Raw genomic sequence first — 22,794 nt, 5'->3', positions numbered from 1 at the left:
CTGCTTACCCTCTTCACTGGGTTTTAATTCTTGGCTGAACCTGAAGGCACATTAGACTACAACCATAATTATACCTGGGCAGCCTGTCTGTTTCCTGTTTTCATCATGAACCCAAACATTATGATTTGCAATGATGATCTTTTTTGTCCTTTGCATTGAACGGAGGCAGTGTGTTTTCTCCCTCTACTGAAAACAGATTTGTAACTTGGTCAAATTAAAGATTTTAGTGTTTAACTAGGCAGTAAAATACCAGTTTTTCATTTCTTAATACAGTAACTTAAATTGAAATACCATCTAAAAAAATCTATTTCATATATATTCTTTGTATTTGTAAATTTTAATATTGCTAGTACTTTGTAGAGTTAAGGAAACTTTTTGTTTATGACATATCAGTGTTTATTATTACCAGATGTATATGTTGGTCTAGGCAATGAGCCACACATCTGGGTGAATTTCAGAGCTGACTTGAGTACACTTGATGATATAGGTGTCTATTCTCTTGGTTTATCAGTCTTCTCTATTTTTATTTCTAGAGGGTCTATGTTCCTTGTATCTGTCTGTCTCTCTCTGTGTACACTAAGCACAAAGAAGAAGGCAAATAGTTTATTTCTTCAGGTGTTACAAGCAGCTTATATCCTATGGTTTGCCAGTCTACTCATAAGGTCAAAGACATTGAGTAAGATTCCCTTTTATAAGGGATACTAGTAGCCTGAGGAATGATTCTTATCTCTACCAGTCTGGATATTCTAGAGAAAAGAATACCTGGAAAGGTAGGGCCCAAGGAAGCTGGGGTGCAATATAGGGTGCTTTCCCATCAAAACAGATGATGAAGGACCCCTGGAAGCTGACCCGTGTCTTCCCCCTGCCCGACAGAGTCTTGCTCTGTCACCCAGGCTGGAGTCCAGAGGTGTGATCTTGGCTCACCACAACCTCTGCCTTCTGGATTGGAGCAATTTTCCTGCCTCAGCCTCCCAAGTAGCTGGGATTACAGGTGCCCGCCACCACTCACGGCTAATTTTTGTATCTTTAGTAGAGACGGGGTTTCACCATGTTGGCCAGGCTGGTCTTGAACTTCTAACATACTTTGTTTTTTCCAATTCTGAAGTTGATAGAATGATAGTCATTGGAATTTGCAGTTCGTTGGTGTTGTCACACACCATTTACCTGCAACCAGAACTCTGAATCTGAGAAGTACGTTTACTAAATGGGAGGTCAGGATTTAGAACTCTTTTGGAAGAATTGTTAAAAACTAGATTGTTGTTAAGACTAATCTCATAGGCCACTTTCATATTCTAACAGCCTTTGTTGTTTTCCAACTTGGAAAGATGGGGTAATTACAGCGTTCTTAGGTTTTTCATAAATTATCAGCTAGTTCTGGGCTATTTATTTGAGAGTGTCTCTCTCTGTAGCCCAGGCTGGGGTTCAGTAATGTGGTCTTGACTCACTGCAATCCTGCCTCCTGGGTTCAAGCGATTCTCCTGCCTCAGCCTCCGGGGTAGCTGGGATTATGGGCACCCACCACCACATCCAGCTAATTTTTTATATTTTTAGTAGAGATGGGGTTTCACCATGTTGGCCTGGCTGGTCTCGAACTTCTGACCTCAAGTGATCTGCCCGCCATGGCCTCCCAAAGTGCTGGGATTACAGATATGAGCCACTGTGCCTGACTGGGCTCTTTATTTACTTTTGATTTTTTTTTTTTTTTTTGCCTTGGGCAGCTAGGTGGGGAAGTTTTTGGCCCAATTCTAGTAGAGTGGTGTTTTCAGTGACTTTCTTTCTCCTTTTACTGTATCCTAACTTGGTTGAGATGATATTTTGCAAGAAAGAGTTCTTTATTAAGTCAGTTCTGTATGTGCAATACTGTAATTGTAATTCACTTTTGGAAGCTAGTTATTAGTATACATTTTGTAAATGGGTTTTGCTCTTGAATTTTTTGGGATCCCCCCCTCATCTCTTCCTATAGCATATGTGTAATTTATAGGCTGGTACTCTATAGAAGTTTGAAAATGACTTGACCTGTTAAGATTTTAGCAGGGTTTTTTTTTCTTTCGATATCCATATATGTTGTTTTGTTATACTGAAAATAATATTTAAAAACTAGTGTCCCATTCCCACCTTTTCTCTGAGCATAGCAACTGGAGTCTTGGGAGGAGGCTTACATTTTTCAAATTTAACTATGATCTCAGAATATGGCTGGTGTTTTCAAGGCAAGTTTTGTTTTGTTCAGTTTTGTTTTCATGATGTGTTAGGATCTGCCTAGGATCCTATCTGGTAGGCTGTATAACTTGAGATCTAGTTATTCTGGTTTGTGTGTTCCCAGGAAGAGGGAGTTCTGCAAAAATATTTAAAAGCCAGTCTTCTTCTATTCTTCTTAGTCACATCTTCTGCCCACTTGTCTACTGTACTCATTGACCATTTCTTATTCTTTGGAGTTGAAAGTGTAAGTTAAGTGAATGGTGACACTAGAGCTGAAAATGTAGCCAGAGCCATGTTTATTCCCTTTTCTTCTAAGCAGGGAACTAGAACTCTGGGTGCACATGAGCTATCTGGAGAACATCTTCATAATGCACTGTAATATATGTCGTGTACACAGGTTAGCTCTTTGTGCTCCACAGACACATTTTACAGTCATGATTTGGTATCTGCACTTGATGGTTTTATAATTTAAAGGAAATCGCTACAAAGATTGACCAGCTCTGTGTCTGTTCCTGTGCCTACATGCCTGTACAAGCATACTCAAACACATCTGGTAGCAATGTAGGAAATCTTGCAGGCTCTGTGAGGGTGAGTGATACATTTAGATCAGGCTCTGTTTAATTAGGGGACTTAGGGGAGCAGGTGAAGCTTAAAGAATGATTAAAAACTGGGAAACAAAAGTCTGGCTGTGGGAGATAATAAAGTAGAGAATTCTGTGGGCACAGAGAGAATAGGCAAGAAGATTATGCAGTGAGAAGTATTGGGAATCATGAGTTCAGCTCCTGAAGGGCTTTGAAATCTGCTATGAGAAGTTCTGATGTCTTTGGAAATCGCGAGCCACAGTTGAGGAAAGTGGTGATTTAAATGTTTCTCTGTGAAAATAATTTTGGCGCCCATGTAATTGTATCCTGTCTTTCTTGTAGATGTTCCTGTAAAGAATAGGATTTCTGAATCTAGAAGAGCTGTGAGCAGACATGCTTTTGGTTTCCTTTTCCTCTCTGTGTGCAGTTGTGAATGTGGCTTACAAGTTTTATAGCAGTTGTATACCTGAATCTAGGGATGGTTTGACAGCGGTGGTGGTGGTGGTTATCTACTTGCTGACACTTGGTGAATACTATTGATAATTAGAACCACAAGGGTAAGAGATTTTTAAAGCTTTACCCCCACATCCCCCCTGCCCCCAAAAGTTACCCTTAGGTTGTATATATGCAAGTGTCTTTCTTCCATTGCAGGGGATCTTGAGCACCTTGGTTCCCAAGCCTGCTGCGTGGTCCGAGATTCTTGTTAAAAATGTGGGTGATAAGGCCCTTCTGCCAAGCCTAGTGAATCTGAATTTTGAGGGCTGGTTCTAAGGAATTCGTTTATTTAAAAACCCATGTCCGATTCTTTTGTATAGGTTTGAATTAGAATACGATGGGTTGCGACCCATATGGGCATTTATTTCATGGGATGATGTGCTCAGGAGATTTTTGGCCAATAGTGTTGAGGAAAATTTGGGGAATTGGTTTGCTTGTCTTTTTATTTCAGATTGAAGCAGTCATAGAGATGTTGGAGCAGAAAGTGAAGGAGTTGTTTCTGTGAATTTACTTTAGAAATCTGGATATGAGCTCTGTGTGTGTGTGTGTGTGTGTGTCTTTATGTATGTATGTGTGTCTGTATGTATGTGTGTCTCGGGGAAGGTATTGAAGTCAGTTTGTGTGGGTGTTTATTATGAAAGTTGGTCAGTATGTAGTACTTCCATGACCTGAGGTAAGAACAGGACCTTTGAGTTATTGATTTAACATGAATTCATTTGAAATAGAAGCCTTGTGAAGCTTAGCAACATTTTATTGTATGGTTAATGTGTATAAAACTTAACCCTGAATCTTCCTTTAGCTTTCTTATCTGCATTTTCCAAATCAGTTGATGTCAAACCCCATTCTTCCAATTGTCCAGACTGATACCTTGGAATCATTGTTAACTCCTTTGTTCTCACACACCCCATGATCTCCTTCATCAGGAAGCTTACTGTCTTTCATATGTCTGCTGCTAACCACCCCACTGCTATCACCCTGGTCTAAGCCATCGTCATCTTTCCTCCCTCCCCTAGATTACTGCATCTCTGAGCTGGTCTCTCTGCTTTTATCATTGCTGTCCATCTCTCCTCCTGCTTATTCTCAACATACCAGCCAGGATTTATTTGTTTATTTATTTTGAGACAGTCTTGCGCTGTCACCCAGGCTACAGTGCAGTGGTGTGATCTTGGCTCACTGCTACCTTGACCTCCTGGGCTCAAGTGATCCTCCCACCTCAGCCTCCCAAGTAGCTGGGGATCACAGGCATGTGCCACTGCACCTGGCTAATTTTTAAATTAATTTTAATTTTTTTTTTTTTTGTAGAGACGGAGTTTTACTATGTTGCCCAGGCTAGGCTCAAACCCCTGAGCTCAAGTGATCTTCCTGCCTCGGCCTTCCAAAGTACTGGGATTACAGGTGTGAGCCACCATGCCTGGCCCAGGATAACTGTTTTTTTTTTTTTTTTTTTTTGAGACAAAGTCTTGCTCTGTTGGCCAGGCTAGAGTGCAGTGGCTCACTGCAACCTCTGCCTACTGGGCTCAAGCAATTCTCCTTCCTCAGCCTCCCAAGTAGCTGCGATTACAGGCGTGTGCCACCACACCCGGCTAATTTTTTTATTTTTCGTAGAGATAGGGTTTCACCATGTTGGCCAGGCTGGTCTTGAACTCCTGACCTCAGGTAATCTGCCCACCTCGGCTCAGGATAATTCTTTAATAGTGTAAGTCGAGAACTGTCATGTCTGTTCTCAGAGCTCTCCACTGAGTCCTCAGTTTCGTTAGACTACTGTAAAAGCTAAAGCCTTTATATCCAGCATGGCCATTCTGGCTCTCTGGTACCTCTTTGACCCCACTCCTTACGTTTTCCCCCTTGTACACTGTATTCTCAGGCTACACTGGTCTTCTAGCTCCTTAAGTATGCCAGACATGCTCCTACCTTAGGATCTTTGCATTGCCTGTTGCCTTTACCTGTAATGGTTTTCCCCCAGATTACATGCCTGTTGGCTCACTCTTTTATATCCTTAAAATTTCAACTCAGTTGGCACTTTCTTGGTGAGACCCAGCCCAGCCACCCTGTTTAAAATTACACCTTTCTTCCAGGACTTCTTGCCCACTTTCCCCTGTTTTAATTTTTCTCAATAGCACTTTTCACCTAACAAACATACCGTTTACTATATCTCGTTGGCCTCCTCCTGCTGAAATATAAGCTAAACGAGGACTAGTGTTTTGGTCCCTTTTATTAACTTCTATATTCCCAGCTCCTAAAATGCTACCTTAATAAATACTCTTTTGGATGAATGACTTGAATGAATTTAACAAGTTATTGTAATGTATGCGGTACTGTTTTTTAAAGATTGTATTCTAGTATGAGAGACAGAAATAAAGTTAATGAACAAATTATTGTGAATCAGTTAATACTGTGATAAAATGAACATAGTATTGGATTAGAGATTAGGGAAAATCTACTTTATATGGGATTACAGGGTGATCAGGGAAGGTATCTGGGATGAGACCTAAAGCTGAGACTTAAATAATGATAGAGCTAAAAATTAGTGGCCAGGGATTAAGAAAAGTGGTATAAGCAGAAAATGGCATTTGTAGTATCTGAGGTTCAAAAGACATTCCAGTGTAGGAAGATAAATGCTTTTGAAGAATGAATTCTTACTAATATTTATTGGGAGCAGGAATAATGCTTCTGGAGTTTCATTTCATTGTTTTGAGGAGCAACAACTCATTTGTAGTAAGAGGACACACTGTGAAAAGTGCTAGATACCTGGATTACATGCCCTTCCTTTGTCTCTCTGTATTTCTGTAATAACTTGAGTGTATCTCATTGTGCTTACATATAGGGGTATAGTTTGGTGTCTGTCGTGCTACGTTATTCTGTGAAGGGAGATTCTGTCCTGTTTGCATTTTTGCTATTCCCACTGTTCACTCACATAGTACCATTGTATGGGACTTAGAAAAAGGCCTTCTCATTTATTTATTCCGTCACCCCTGCCTGGTCCTGATAAACCCCCGCATGTCCTACAGTGTCTGCTAGATAGTAGGTGCTCAATAAGTGTTTGATGATTCATGGCTATTATAGCTGTTGAGTCAGTTAATGCACATGTTCTTAAAGAAGTAGGTGTACTTTATGATAATCATTTCTGTATTTCTGTTGATATACCTAGAGTCCTATAGTTACGGAAGTATTTGTACCTAGTTTCTGATTTGATTTTTCTTAGTTTCAGCCTCCAAATTTGTATAACCCCAAGTATATTAGAGCGAATTGTTTTGAAGCATGAATGACTCATGATAATGTGAATCCTCTCTTTAGTAAGGGTTCATAATATGGCTGAGGTATAGCTGCACTTTAGTTTTGAAACCTGTTTTTCCTCTGACTCTACAAGAAATAGGTTTACTTTAAAAAATATAGAATTGGATGAAGCAGAAAGTGAAAAGTACACCTAACCCCACCACCAGAGCTAATATCACATCCCCTTTCTTTCATTAAACAAATATTTATTGAGCATATGTATCACTAGGCTTACAATGATGAGTGAGAACAGATACAGCTCTTCTTGTGGAATTTACATTCTTGTGGGGACAGACTGGAAAGGTAAATGTGAAAACATAGGTGTGGTAAGTGCTACAAAGTAGCAGTATGTGATGCAGTAAGCATATAAGAGGGGGACTTCTTGTCAGGACGGTTTGGGAAGACTTCCCCAAAGAAGGGATGCTTGAGCTGAAAGAGAGGTGAGGTGTGTGTGTGTTTTGTAATGTGATAGGTTCTTTTGTAATTCATGAGATACCATAATTTTATAAGGTTTTCATTTATGGCTGAGGTACCACTGCATCGCTTTTGATTTACTAGTGACATTCTGTGTTGTTGAATCAGCGGTTGCAGTTTTTCAGAAGAATCAGGGAACCTCACATACATAGGAATTTCTAAATATTATTACCTTGGTTTTCTTTCTAGCTTTGAGGTCATTTCTCTAAGAAATGACAAAATACATCAATAAAAGGGTATTATTAAGTCTTCATAAACCAAAGGTATACTATGAAAGGCCAAGATAATAGCAGATAATGGGTTCATAGCTGTTAAGTCCCTCCAGTTTCTAGTATAAGAAGTAGCATATATTCCTGTCTGTTTAATTATTGGCTCTCTGTGCTTGGTGTACATTTTTTTAAACTCAATTTTAATGCCCTATTTCTGTTGGCTATCATATGGAAATAAATCTAGGATAAAACTAAGTGATAGGTTAAATGGCATATGAAACTCTTTATAGCACTTGTTCTTTTTTCCATTACTCTCTAAGATCTTACAGAGATTACGGGTAGTGTCTTTTAAGCCTGAGTTCCTAGCATGGAGTATTCCTGACATAACACTAGTGGGCACCCAATAAATTTTGAATAAATCAAATATCTCCTCTGCCTAACATCACAGTTTATCTCTCCAATTAATATGATCCTCAAAATCTACGTATTTATTCCTTTTTTCCTTGAGCTTTTCTCTTCTTCCACTTTCCAGTTATACTGTTCTTTCTGTTCCATGTATGTACTCTAAATACCTCATAAACCAGAGGTATACTATGAAAGGCCAAGATAATAGCAGATAATGGGTTCATTATCTGAGTCTGAAAGTGTTTGATCATTCAGATTTAATTCCATTCATTCATACGGCAGTTTTGATGAAAATTGACTGTCTCACCTAACACAAATTGTCCTGTGGGTTTCCTAATGGGATTTTAGATTTAGATTTTGGGGGATTCTCTGGTTTTCAAGCTAGAAGTGGGAATTTCCCTGAAAGGTTTCATGGACACTGTTCAGTTTAGTTTGTGTTTTTCTTTTATGATGCTCATGGTTAGCCCGTTCTGAATTATTGTAACAAGGCTTGGCTTTTAAAGAAAAGGCTGTTTGACACTTAACATTCTGAAAGTTTGGTTTAATACGGCCCTAGTAAGAGCAAAAAAGAGAAAGCAGAATTTGTCTTCTATCCCTGATTATATTATTGAAATAAGACTAACATTTATAAACAACTGTTTTACAATAGGTTTCTATGGAGGTTTATTGCAAAAGAAAATAGCTTGATGATTTAAGTTCTTTGAAGCCTATTGACTTTTTGGTTTTCTTAGTAACTAAATATATTACCTCTTTATATCTTTAGATATATATTAATATGCCTTACTATATTGGTATATATTAATATATATTATTCCCACTGGTGTACTTTAGGATAGGTATGTTAGGTGACTCAAGATGAGGATTACAGAGGTTCAAATAGAATCTGCTCAAAAGCCAGATTGTCCAGGGCATTATTTCACCTATGTGGACTGTCAGATGCGTCTTCCCTTGACTTACTAGGGAACTCAGAAGTAAGCAAGCCCTGGAGCACCTGAAAGTGCCAAGGATACAAATCATGTATTCTATGCTAATTGGGTTCTTTTTGAGACAGAAGAAAAATTTCATTTTCTTTAGGTAATTTGTCAAGTTTCTCCAAAAGCAACACTGAGGAATATAGGAGAAGCTATGAGAAATATAGAAAGAGAAAAGAAAAAAAAAGAGTTAAAAGAATGAGAACAAAGGAAGGGGGTTGAATGACAGATACTGGTGGCAAGTGATGGGGAACATCAGAAAGGACTTTGAGAGAGGAAAAAAGAAAAAGCCACAGTATTTCTTCTAAGATGTACTTTTGTTTTTTCACCTCATAACATAACAGTAACTGTCGTACAGTTAATGGCGTCTGAGTATTGCTTTTGGCCAGGTGGCAGTTTTGATCTAGTTGTCATTGTACAGGCGTAGCTCTGACTTGCTGTTTCTGTTGCTGTCATTTCAGTCTCAGTGTGGACATTGTTTTAACTTCTCGTGTTGAGTAATTGCCACTTAAAATATTTTCTTAGTTGTTGTTTTCACATCTTCATTTGCATGTTCTAGGAACACCAAACAGGCACCAGTATCAAAATTTGCAGGATGGTTGTCAGTGGCTTGAAAGACAGTCCTGGAGCAATGTCAGAACATTCTTTATACTTACATTGTTGATGGCAGAAGGTTGATACTGTGAAGAAAAATTTTAAGTGATAAGAAAGCATTATGCTGTTTAATTTGCAGCTTTTTCTTCCTTCAGGGTTCATAAAATAATGCAGACTAATCTTAAAGTACATGACTGTATGTTTGTTGAAATAAAGGAGTCCAACCATTTATTTAAAGTCCTCAGCCTGATAGTGACAATGTTCATGATTATTACAACAATAATAACTACATTTGCCCTTTATTGAGTATGCACTGTGTACTGAGTTAAGTGTTTCTCACTTAATTCTCAGAACCTTTTAGGGCTATGGTATTCACGATACAAAATAGGAAGAAATGGAGATTTTGGGTGTAAGTGCTAGATCCAGAATTTGAACCCAAGTTTATTAGGCTTCAAATGAGGTGCTGTAGCTCCTTATCCTGGTAAATAAAATATTACTTTGTGAAAGACATAGAAGTTTTTATGCTTAAGATAAAATTGTCTCCCTTCATCCTTCTCCCCAGAAGGTCATATCCTGACTTCCTTTTAGCAGTCTTTACATCTTTAGGTCAACTCCATTCTCCACTGTGTATCGTAGATAGATATGGCCACATTTCAGTTGTTCTATTAATTTGTAACTATTTAGAGTTAGTCTGAATCTGATTTATATTTCAACTGTTTATTATCTAGCTTAGTGCCTTGCCTTTTATAGGCACTCAGTAAATATGTGTTGTATGAATAAGGCTATAATAAGTGGGAGCTTAAGTTTAGCACTGGTTATTATGTATATTTGTGCCTCAGTAGACTCTGAAAGCATTTAGAAAAGGAGTATAGAGGACCAAAATTTAGCTATCCAGTAATCTGTAATGTGTAAAGACTGTAGTTGCTAAATACAGTCTTTTGGGGTTTTTCTCTATAATTGGAATAAGTGTAGAGATGATGTAGAAGTGGAGTGTTAGACACATAGCTGATTTAAATTGAAGATGGGTGTTCTCAGTGTTTCTAAATTTGTTTTATTTAGTGAAAGGCAAAGGGGGCATGAAAAATTAAATCAACTTTTCAGGAAAGAGACTCATAAAATTTTCAGAGGTATTGCAGCTTCACTTGTGGCTCGTGTAGCATGTGCTAATATATGCAAATCAGAGCGTATTTTATTTTTTGTATACATAATGAGAAATTTTTTCATGACTGAGTACTTATGTGAGGATACTAAAGTAAATCTATTGCTGTAACCCAAGCTCTCTGATTGTTTTATTTCTAATTATGGACCAAGGTGTTATTTTGAATATGGTATAGTCTGCATAAAAGACTATAGGACAAAATGCATCCATTATATGGGTACTATAAAGAAGTTTTAATCTCAGTTTAGCAATTTTACTTTTACTATAGGTGATTTAGTTCCTTCAGAAACCTAGGTGTTAAATATTAAGAAAATACATGAGTGAAATATGATTGCACCATTAAAGGCATTTAAAAAAATCTATATATTGGGGTGAGGGAAGAGCAAATGCTTGTGATGTTAAATGGAAAATGCAGAATACCAAGTAGTATCATGGTATATCCTGTTATGGGCAGTTGTGGGCAAGACTATATATATGCAGAGGAAACAAATATAAGCATACCATGTGTTAATGGTATGATTATAGGTGAGTATACTTAGGAAAAATATTTTTTAAGGAAAAACATTTTTTAAAAAGTGGTACATTTTCTCATCATTTCTGAGATCATTGTGTTCTAGTGATAAGTGTGCTAAAAATGTCCTAATGATAATTAGAAAGGCTTTGGAGTAAGACCACCATAAAAAAATATGTATTTTTATGCAGTGGTAGTAAGCATATAGATAAACCTTTCATTCCTGCTGATTGACCTAGCACAAACCTGGAAAGGTTGGGTTAAAGTTGATAGGTTGATGACGTACATTAAGTGGTATAAAAATAAGTTTGAAAATGCGCAAATTAAGCTGGATTATTCTTGATCTCTTAAACTGTACAATCTTATGATAATATTGAACAATTTCAATGTTTTGGAGAAGTCAAAGGAATATGGAGAACAATTAGAGACCTTTAAGGGAAGAAAATTCCTTGGCAGGCGGCTTTCTTTTTAGGAGGCAGTGTGTACAGTGGTTAGGAATATAGATTCTGCAGCTGGACTGCCAGGGTTCAATTCTCAGCTCTGTTTCTTGCTATCTGTATAATTAAGCAAGTTGCATTTAATTTCCCTTTGCCTGTTTTCTCACCTGTAAAATGAGAATAATGGAATTTACTTTATATGGCTGTTTTGAAATTTAATGATTTTTGGTTTCTAAATGTAAAGTCCTTAACAGTACTTGGCATAGTGAGTGCTCAATAAATGTTAGTGGTTTATTATTATTATTACCATTATCAAGGGAATATTATGATTCCTTTGCTTAAGCAATAGATTTTGTTTTAGAAAGGAAGCTGTTGAAATTATTGAAGTACCTGTTGCTATATTCTAAGAAAGTAAAATGTACAGACATCTGCCTCTGTAAGTAGCCTTTTAAGATCATTCATGCCCCTCTGTTTCTTTAGGCGGTAACAATGCAGCCCATGTTTTATGCCTTCTATAGAGAATTTCATTTAAAATGAAACCACTGAAAATTGTAGACCACCATTTTATACTAAATGGTGAGTAAAAGTCTGATTTTATCTTGAAGAATGAAACTAAAATTCTAGGAAAACATTAGCTTATAGTAACTGTAAACATGCATAAATTGTTATAATGAACAAATAATGGATCAAGTGTGAATGGATAAACAATTTTTCCCACAAAATAATTCAGTATCATGATATGACAGTCTTTAATTTGACATTTGTGGCATTAGCTTTAAGTTGTTTTTTTTTTTGCAAAAATATAAAAATGTATATACATTTTCCCAAGGACCTCTGTTAATTCTTTGATAGTCAAACTTTTCTTACCCACCCCCCAACAAAGGACGTCTTGCTTACTGATTACTATAAAAGTGGTAGATTCTCCAAGCCCAGTGTTCCTCATCCATGCATTAAGACTACAAAAAAGCACAAACTAATACATAGAAAACGTGGAGAATCTTACAATACTGAGGAAAAGATTACATATTATTCCTTCTGTACAACATTTACAAACAGGCAAAACTATAAAAGACATCACATTATCCCCATGGGTCTTAGGGACAAACAAAACCTCAAATTTGTTGATGCTTATGCTGCTTGCTGTCCCCTGAGTAACAGAGTTTCTAACCCAGGAGCCTCATGTCCTTTGGCGACATGCAGAAGACAGTAACAGACTAACTTGTAAGTGGGGTAAAATTAAATGCTAGATCCTACATTGTTTGCCATCATTTTTATAAACTTTGGAAATCTTGGAATTTTTGCAAAATCTGTAGTCTCACTCATGGTTCATGAGCCATTACAGTGAGGGAGACACTTGTGAATAGGGACTGATTTTATAAGTGATTGGTCACAAGTATGTTTTAAAAATATTTTTAAAAATTGAAATAATCATATAGTAAAGCACACAAATTTTAAGTGTACAGCTTAATGAACTTCTGCATATGCAGAAGTCATCTGTAGAAGTCATCTTCTACATATGCATGTCATCATCACCCAGATCAAAATATGGAAAATTTCTAGCTCCCTAGAAGGCTGTCTCATGACCCTTTTAGTACTCTTCTGGCCTTGATGGCATAGGTTAGTTTTGCCTGTTTTTAAATGTTGTGTAATCTTTCCCTAAGAATATATGAGAATTCTCCATGTTTTGCATATACTAATTCTTTCTGTAGCTGTGAAGTATTCCATTTTATGAATTTATTACAGTATTTACCTGCTCTACTGCTGATGAATATTTGGGTTCCAGTTTGGGGCTATTATAAATAAAGTTGTTAGGAACATATACTTGTCTTTTGGTAGACACAACACTCATTTCTGTTGGATATATACCTAGGAATGGAATTGCTGGGTCATAGGGATCTATGTTTAGCATTAGTGGATACTGTCAAACAGTTTTCTAAAGTGACTGGACTAACATATATTCCTACTATCAACATATGAGAGTTCCAGTTGTTCCGTATTATCATGAACAGTTAATCTTTTTTTTTTTTTTTTTTTTTTAAGTGTAGCCATTCTGGTAGGTACTGAGTGAGATTTTACTGTGGTAGTTTTTGTTTTCTTTTTGCATTCATGTGATAACTAATGATATTGAGCCCATTTTCCCATCCAATGGCTATTTTAATGTCCTCTTTTGTGAAGGATCTGTTCAGATCTTTTGACTCTTCACTAGTGAAGTTAATTTTTATGATGAATTTTTTTTCCTTTTGTAACTTTGTAAGTTGAGACGTAGATAACGAGTACTTGGGTAGCTTGCACATACCACTTTACCAGTTTGGGAAGTGTAGAAAACATTTTTAGAAATAATTTCATCAAACGTGCTAAATTTTTTAGTCATTCCATATTTAAAGAGTTGAGTGTAAGATTTGCTCCTCTCCCTGTGCTGGTTTTACTAGTAAGAGTTCTAGCTTTTTAAAACTGACACCTATTGTTCTTTTTGAAACTAATCTCTTGAAATTTAGTGGCATACCATTCACCAAACTCACTGGCCTTTTCTTTGTTTACATTCTCTTTAAACTCTCCCATATGTTTAATCTTTTGCAGTACCATTGTATCTAGTTCTATCTTTTTAATAATGCACTATCAGTAACTCATTATCAGGAAACTCTTTCCTAACAGTGAATGCTTCCTAATATTTAGGTGTTTACTTACTGTTCTTTTCACTGTTGAAAACATATATATATATTTGTTTCAGCTCTTTGTGCAAAATCTTAAATCTGTTTCTCATCTTTACCTGGCTAAACTTGTATCTCCAGTCATGACCTTTTCCCAGTGGAGTTTACCACCATCTCTACTGACAAAGCTGCCTTATGAGTGTTTTTAATTCTGTGGGTAGAATTCTCATTTTATCATGATCTTAGTCAACATGGGTTTAAAATTTGAAGTTATCTCTAATTTCAAGATACAGTTAATAGAAAAATCAGTGACCATTCATTAAGTATCATAGTGTGTGTATGGCACATGGAATGGTCCAGGTGCTGAAGACTACTTCTTAGGAGGATTTTGTACTGTATTTGGGAAGTTAGGATATTATTTATGTCTTATTAATTAGTTTTTATTATAAATGTTCAATGACTATAGCCTCTTCAGCAAGGGGTGGTAGAGGAAGTCTTCACAAAAGGGGATAGATTGGAGCCCATCAGTAAGAATGACTAAGATTTCTCTTGGAAGACACAGATGGGCAGAGGGGCAGGGATTTGGATTGGATCAGAAGGTGTGTCTAGTGGAAGAGTAGTGGGCAAGGTTAGATTAGGACTAGACCTAGCCAGTCTCTTAAGTCTTGGTTCTTCTTCTGTCTGAATACTAATGATTATAATTCATGTTTGAATAGTATGGTTGAGTTTGTAAAGCTTGTGTTAGATAGACATTATTTATTACTTCAACATTTCTGTGACTTAGGAACCATCATCTCTATTTTACAGAAAAGTTAATAGGCTTTGAAAAAGTGATACTAGTAAAGAACAGAATCTGGTGGGCACAGTGGCTCAAGCCTTTAATGCCATCAACTTGGGAGGCTGAGTCTGGTGTGTTTCATTTCCAGGCATATTTTTATTCTTTCATATCATAGATATCCATAAATAACAATTTTTTTTGTTTTAAGTTTGATATAGACATCCTTAGAAAGGTATATATGTATTTTTACAAATTGCTTTTTTTACTCATTTATTTGATAAATGGACAGTATTCTAGGTCCAGGGCATCCAGTGGTTTTGAGGGCAGATGAGGCCACCTGCATACTAACATGTCATTGGGGAAAACATAAAGTAAATAAACAAAATTGATAATGTAATATCAGATTAGGGTAAATGCTATAAAAAATGAACAGGGTCGAGGATAGCGAATATTGTGAGAATGGGCTGTCATGCTATTTTCAATCAAGTGGTCAGGGAATTCCTCTTTCAGGAGGTGACCTTTGAACAACTGAATTAATTTGAGTGAGTATACTGCGTTAAGTTACAGGAGAAGAGAATTTCAGGGGAGGGAACATCAGATGCAAAGGCCTCAGGTAGAAATAACCTTAGAATACTTGAGAAATTGAAAGAAGTCAAGTGTGGTTAAATGCAATTTGGTAGGATAATGGTTAAGACATGAGTAGGGAGAAGCCAAGGGCCTGATCATGTATAATATTGTATTCTGAATTCTGGTCTTGAAGCTGCTTTCTTTTTTTTCTCCCTCTTCCTTAACTGTCTCTCTGTTGCTCATACACATTCTCTGTCACACATATGTACACCACCCTATCTAGCCCCCCATTGTATTCTAGTGTTCATGAATAAGGTATCAGTCAGCCAGCCCTGTCTCTTATCTAGCCTAGGAAATGCTCTGTTCGTGTCTGCCTATATATATATATATATATATTTGTTTGTGTGCCTTTGCCTTTGACATTTCCCATCTCATCTCAGGCAACCAAACCATGGTTTTACTTCCTGACCCACATGGATTTTACCATACATCCTTGATGTAGAGGCAACTGAGGTCAGCTCCTCTTACAGTTCGTTTAGTATATAACACTGTATACTCTGTGACCTGTTAGTGACAATTATGCTTTCATTCTCTTTGTTATTATTTCTCTAGTTTAATGTGGCCAGTTTTGTTTGCCTAGCAAAAATCATCCTATATAGGGCTGGGCAAGGCAAGGCACAAGGCATATCCATACATAAGGAGGATATCTTTACTTCCCTGTACCCTTCCCCACCATGGTTCCAGCATAGCAGACTGGATAGCTGCTAGTAGTTGATCAGCATCCAGAACTGTATCTGGTACTTTAGTAGGCTCTCAGTAAGTGTATTTTGAATGAATCTATCGACTGTTGAGATTAAACCCTGTTTGGCATAACTTTTTTTAAAAAGCCCCATCATGGCTATTCACAATACATGGGACGTAACAAAGAATCAATAATTATTTGTTGAGTGTGTGTCAGTTTTAATTTACTCTGTGTGTTTACATTATCTTTATTTACTTTATGTTATTGTCTGGGCTTTAACTGAGCACATATATTCTTTGCTGGGAAGACACAACCCAGTCCAGAATAATATTGTTGGTAGAATTTTTCAAAGACAGATCTATAGCATTTGGCAATTTTAGGCACAAGAAAGGAAGCATCTTTTGTTACACCGTTTTTCCAAACATTATTATTGTTACTTCAGTAGGTATTTATTGTCTGTGGTTGGCTGTGTAGTGATCTGCAGGAGATCTTACACATTCTTTTTATTCTTTATTTAGAGATGGGGTCTCACTATGTTGCTCAGACTGGACGTGATAGAATTCCTGGGCTGTAGTGATTCTCCCGAGTAACTGGGATTATAGGTGTGCGCCACTGAGCCTGGTTTTTACCAGCTCTTATCAGTGGAGTGCCTGTCACTTCCTCCTGTCATAATCAGGAACTTCTTAATGGTGCAGAATAGTGGTTTACCTGGAGCAGGCTCATTAACCAATATGCTTAAAGTATCACTTAAAATAAGCCAATAGGAATTATAAAATTAGAAACTGACCCTTTTAAAATGAATTTATTCTCTTTAAATTTATTCAACATACTTAGTTTTAAAAATAGATACTTGCCATTTTACTAGCAGTTATAATGATTTATTTCAGGGTTTGGTACATCTTATACAACCATGAATACAATCTGCATCTAATAATGTGACTTCAGTAGTATCATGGTTTTTGTCCAAACCTTCTCAGTCTGGGAAATATTTTTTAAAGAGAATAATGACCTTAGAGAAGAGCTGGATTTCTTTTAAGACTTCTATTCAGATCAGGACATAATCACGTTCAAAACTGACATAGCATGTAACATGGATTTCAATGAATAAAAGTACTTCCGAATCAAATTTTAGAAGAGTGTTTTAGGGTTTAGTGGCCTAATCAAAGGGAGTCCAGAAGCTATTTTTGGATAATACATAGGAGGGTAGAGCAACCTGGTTTTGCTTTTGGTTATCATTTGACATTGCCAGTGTCTTACTTGTTCATATTATGGAGAAGGAATTGAGTGGTCGCAGAACTTTTGGAGAAAATTTATCAATTTTTTGTTTACTTCGTAATGCTTTTCTGTTCTTATTTAATAATAATATACCTTTCAGTTATATTAATTTAAATGTATATAAATTGAATTGCTTTAAACTAGGATCCTTTCCCCCTTTCTCTTTCAGGACTTGACCCAATGAAAGAAGCATATGGCATTTGGGAAGATAAATGTCACTCCTCCCTTTTTAATTGGAACTTCCGCTTAGGACCTGTGTATGACGTTTCACCTGTGATCTGTTCTTTCAGTAGCCAGTGACTTTGAGTTACAGGAAGGTCTCTGAAGATTTGTATCAAATGACGTCAATGGCCAGCTTGTTTTCTTTTACTAGTCCAGCAGTAAAGCGATTGTTGGGCTGGAAACAAGGTGATGAGGAGGAGAAATGGGCAGAAAAGGCAGTTGATGCTTTGGTGAAGAAGCTAAAAAAGAAAAAGGGTGCCATGGAGGAACTGGAGAAAGCCTTGAGCAGTCCAGGACAGCCGAGTAAATGTGTCACTATTCCCAGATCTTTAGATGGACGCCTGCAGGTTTCTCACAGAAAAGGCTTACCCCATGTTATATATTGTCGTGTTTGGCGCTGGCCGGATTTGCAGAGTCATCATGAGCTAAAGCCATTGGATATTTGTGAATTTCCTTTTGGATCTAAGCAAAAAGAAGTTTGTATCAACCCATACCACTATAAGAGAGTGGAGAGTCCAGGTAGGTCTTACTCCTGAGAAGAATTTAGAAAAACAAAAACAAAAAACCTCTCTTCCTGATAATGCATGTAACTAGATTTAGTAATGAAAATGTTATATTAGCTTTGTGTTTCCATCTTAAATATTCTAATCTTGGAAGGACTATTGGATTTTGAGTTTAGCTGTTTATATGCAGGTGATGCAATTCATTTTTCACTGTAAGCACCCATATATCTACTCTGCCTTTTCCTGTGGATGACCTGTCTCAGTTTTATTTAAAGTCTAAGCTCCAAGTGTGTACTATATCCCATTCCTTTTTGTCAAATAAAGAACTTTGTTCCTACAGTTATCATCCTTCTCTCCAGCATTATTTTCCCTTTCTACCACAGTATTTCTGATAGCATACAGGCATGCCATGATACTACCCATCCTAAAATAAAACTTAAAAAAAATTCTGCTTTTCACCTCATTCACATAACCCAACCCCAATCACTGCACTGTTTCCACTGGTCCTTTTAGAGGATTCTCCGTTTATATTATCTTAATGTTTCATTTTTTTTCTTGTGACCTCTCTAGTTAGTCTTTCTTTCCTACCATTTAACTTGTCAAGATCACTAGTGACTGCCTTTTTATAGGTCAAGGGGTCATTTTTCAGTCTTACCTTACTGTCCGTTCAACTGCATTTGATACAGTTGATCTCCTTCAATCCTACTCAAAACTTTTTCTGTGTTTGGCCCCTAAGACAGTATGCTACCCTGGTCTTCCTACCTCACTGACTGTTCTTGTCCCTCTTTGCTGGCGTATTCTGCTGTTTTCACAGGAGTCAGTCCATGGACCCTTTCTCCATTTGTATTCTTTCTTTATGTGCTTTCATGCTGTCACATGTCTTAAGATTGTCTATAAGCTGATGCTCACATTTTGAAGTCAAGTCAACTTCTCCCTTGAGTTTTAGACTGGTGTATCCAGTAGCCTACTTGACACTTCCACTTGAATATTTGTTAAACATACCAAATGTAATATGTCTAAGCGAAACTTCATTTTTTTCCTCTGGTTTTCCCTGTTGAAGTGAATGGCAACAGCATTCATGTAGTTGCTAATGCCCTAAACCACAAGTTCATCTTTTATTTTTCTTACTTAAATCCTGTATTTAAAATATGAACAAATGCTGTTTGCTGCACCTTCAAAATATATCTTGATAGTGTCACCTCTCATCATTTCTGACGCCACTACTTTAGTACAGTACATCATCATCATCACTTACCTTAAGTAGTGTCCTAATTGGTCTTTCTGTGTCTATTCTTCCCCTTAACCCATTGTGTTTTCTACGCAACAGCCAGAATGATTTTTTTAAAACATACTAAATCATGTCAGTTCCTACTGAAAACACTTTCAAGGCTGTCACACTTAAGAGATTTCTGTAAGACTCTGTATGACCTATCCTCAGAGTTCTGTGTTTGTTGAACTTGCCATACTCCTGTTTCCAGGCTTTAACTCTTGCTGTTTACTTATTCTCCCCCAGGATCTTTCCATGGCACATTTTCTCATTCCATTCAGTCCTTGCTTAAATATCCCCATCACTAATTGACTCTGTATTAGATATTTATTTTGTTTATTGACTGACATGAGCAGAGTCTTCCCCTATTTCATTCATTACTCTATCCTTAGTGCTTAGAATAGTATATTGTTATCTGGCACTTGGTAGGTGATGCTCAGTAAATATTTTTTTGTAATGAATGATATAAGCTGAGCTACTAGCTGAGTGCATTAGTCATTTATTGCTGCATGACAAATTGCCACAAACTTAGTGGCTTAGCACAATGCATGTTTATTACCTCACAGTTTCTTTGGGTGAGGAGTCCAGTCACACTTAGCTGGGTCCTTTGCAAGGCACTGTAATGAAGGTGTTGGTTAGGGCCGAGGTCTTATCAGAAGCTCAGGTAGGGAAGGATCTGCTTCCAAGCCCATGTGATTATTGACAGATTCAGTTGCTTTCACATAGCCTTCTTTATAGCTAGTTCACATTCATGACAGCTTCTTCAAAGCCAGTAAGAAAGAGAGGGTCTTCTGGCAAGAGGGGCGTTATATTCTTATGGAATGTAATCATACACACCCTGCCACCTTTGCCGTATTCTGTTGGTTAGAAGGAAGTGATAGGTCATACTCATACTCAAGCAGGGAGAGTTACCCAATGGTTTGAATACCTGGAGGTGGGAATCATAGTGGTCACCTTAGAGTCTATCTGGGTTTCACATGGAGGTAATATAAACCCAGTGTGGTAAAAAGACTGAAAATAACATTGGATGTGGAGACTAATAGAAAGGATAGCAGATAGCAGTGATTATGCTATCTGGGAAAGTTCAACTTAAGAGCTTTAGAGTGACTTTAGACAGTTGGTATGATGTGATTCTCAGTTTCTTACTGAGTCCAAGGAGAGCTGATAACCTGAAGGAATTGATGAAGAAAGGAAGATACGAGGATTTAATAGAGAAGTATAGGCTGAAAAACTCCCAAGCTTACTGTTTGCTAGGAGTAAGTCTAGGAATTTTATGTATTCCCCTATAGCCAAAGTGTAACTAATAATCAACCAGCCAATGGAAGTGTCTTATTTTTTGTATACATTTTTCTCAGCTATGATGCATTCTATAGAAAAGACTGGGGCATAGCTCTGATGCTTTTAAATGACTGAAAATTTCATGTTTTAGTAGTTCAACTATTGGAAAGAGACTATAGAGACCTCATGTTTTGCTCTGAGTCCAAACATCTTGGGGGAAGGGACAGATTACCCAGCTGGATTAGCTTGCTGACCCCCCATGATTAAGCAGCTATGACACAGAATGGATCACTTCATATTACCAGTATAATAAAGTAGTAGAAGGTGGTGGTAGTGGTAGTAGTAACAGTAATAGCAATTAATATTTATTGAGCACTGATGGAATAGTGATTCCTTCATGGGGTTAGAAAAGGGTACTGACATTTTACACCCCTTTCCGTTTACTTATAGGTTTATAGATAAGGAAATGAAGACTTAAAAGGGAAGTAACTTAGGCACACTCACACAGTTAGAATATAGTGGAGTAAGTTTGCAAAAAGATAAAAAGATGGAGGATAGTTGGAAAGAGATAATGAACATAAGAAAAATAGAGGGCCAACCTAGGTGGCCCTAGGTGTTTAGTTGAATACAGTGCTCCCTAAGCTTTTTGGCGCCAGGGTCCAGTTTCTTGGAAGACAGTCTTTTCATTGAACAGGTTGGGGGATGGTTTTGGGATGATTCAAACACATTATATTTATTGTGCACTTTATTTCTATTATTATTACATTGTAATATATAATGAAATAATTATACAGTTCACCATAATGTCAAATTAGCGGGAGCCCTGAGCTTGTTTACCTGCAGCTAGGTTGTCTCATCCAGGGGTGATGGGAGACAGTGACAGATCATCAGGCTTGAGATTCTCATAAGGAGCCCACAACCTAGATCCCTCACATGTGCAGTTGGCGATAGGATTTGCTTTCCTATGAGAATATCATGCTGCCACTGATCTGACAGGAGGTGGAGTTCAGGTGGTAATGAGAGCAATGGGGAGTGGCTGGAAATACAGATGAAGCTTCGCTCACTGTCACTCACCATCACCTCCTGCTGTATGGCCTGGTTCGTAAGAGGTCATGAACTGGGGGAGTGTTTAGGGACCCCTGATGTAATAGACAGTATTGTCTAGTGATTAGGACTGTGGGTTCTGGAGCCAGGCTTTCTGGATTTGAATCCTGGTTTTACCAAATACTACCTCAGGCCTTAACCTTTCTGAGATTTAGTTTACTCATTGTAAAATGGGAATAATACTACCTACATAATTGGTTGTTATGAGGATTAGATGAGTTGGTACATTAGAAAGTACTTGTTAAAACATTAAGTGGCCCAGAATCAGTTTCAAATTAAATATCAATTCTAATAGAATAATATATTCTGGAAATAGAGCATTGAGGAAGATGGCAGAGAGAAAATTTTCCAAGAAATAATATCAAACAATTCCCCAAACTGAAAATTGAAAGGACTCAGTGACCAAATAATCAGAACAAAGGATAAAAGAAGCCCCACATGAAATTTTAGTGTATCATAGATTAAAAAAAAAAAAAAATTCTGTAAACTTCCAGAAAGCAAAGACAGGAAACATAAAGGACTAGAAATCAGAATATTGGATTTCTCAGTGCAATTCTGGATTCTAGGAGAAAGTAAAGTAGTGCCCTCAAAATTCAGAAGGAAATGTTATCTGCCTGCAGACAAGCAAAAAAAATAAGATTTTTGTACATGCAGGAAGTCAAGAAAATTTAACTTTTTACTTTCTCTTGGGACACTAATAGAGGATGAAGTCCGGGAAATGTGATCGAGCAGTAGAGAAGGGAAGTCCAAGGATTTCAGACTTGTAGGAGACTTGAGCAGTAACCAATGTAGGTTGGAACAAAAAGATGGAAGATCCCGGTCTGGCGCAGTGGCTCACGCCTGTAATCCCAGCACTTTGGGAGGCCGAGGTGGGCGGATCACTAGATCAGGAGATCGAGACCATCCCGGCTAATATGGTGAAACCCCATCTCTACTAAAAATACAAAAAATTAGCCGGGCGTGTTGGCAGGCACCTGTAGTCCCAGCTACTTGGGAGGCTGAGGTAGAAGAATGACGTGAACCCGGGAGGCGGAGCTTGCAGTGAGCGGAGATCGCGCCAATGCACTCCAGCCTGGGCGACAGAGCGAGACTCCGTCTCAAAAAA

At 37.4% G+C, this 22,794-nt stretch overlaps 1 protein-coding gene across 3 annotated transcripts in view; it reads left to right on the top strand.

The window, feature by feature from the left end:
• Positions 1–22,794, top strand: part of SMAD5 (SMAD family member 5) — a 49,366-nt gene that overhangs the window by 2,449 nt on the left and 24,123 nt on the right. The window contains exons 2-4 of one of the 3 annotated variants that reach the window (XM_011969185.1): positions 11,667–11,741; positions 16,559–16,642; positions 17,485–18,056. In XM_011969185.1, the coding sequence (XP_011824575.1) occupies positions 17,654–18,056 (403 nt within the window). In that variant the 5' untranslated portion in view covers positions 11,667–11,741; positions 16,559–16,642; positions 17,485–17,653. The remainder of the gene's footprint in view (positions 1–11,666; positions 11,742–16,558; positions 16,643–17,484; positions 18,057–22,794) is intronic. The other 2 variants (XM_011969183.1, XM_011969184.1) reach the window with 2 other exon arrangements.

This window comes from Mandrillus leucophaeus, unplaced genomic scaffold (assembly GCF_000951045.1).
Source record: "Mandrillus leucophaeus isolate KB7577 unplaced genomic scaffold, Mleu.le_1.0 Scaffold88, whole genome shotgun sequence".
NCBI classification, from domain to species: Eukaryota; Metazoa; Chordata; class Mammalia; order Primates; family Cercopithecidae; genus Mandrillus; species Mandrillus leucophaeus.
Note: the sequence above shows the minus strand (reverse complement) of the source record. Positions and strands in the feature narration are given on the sequence as shown.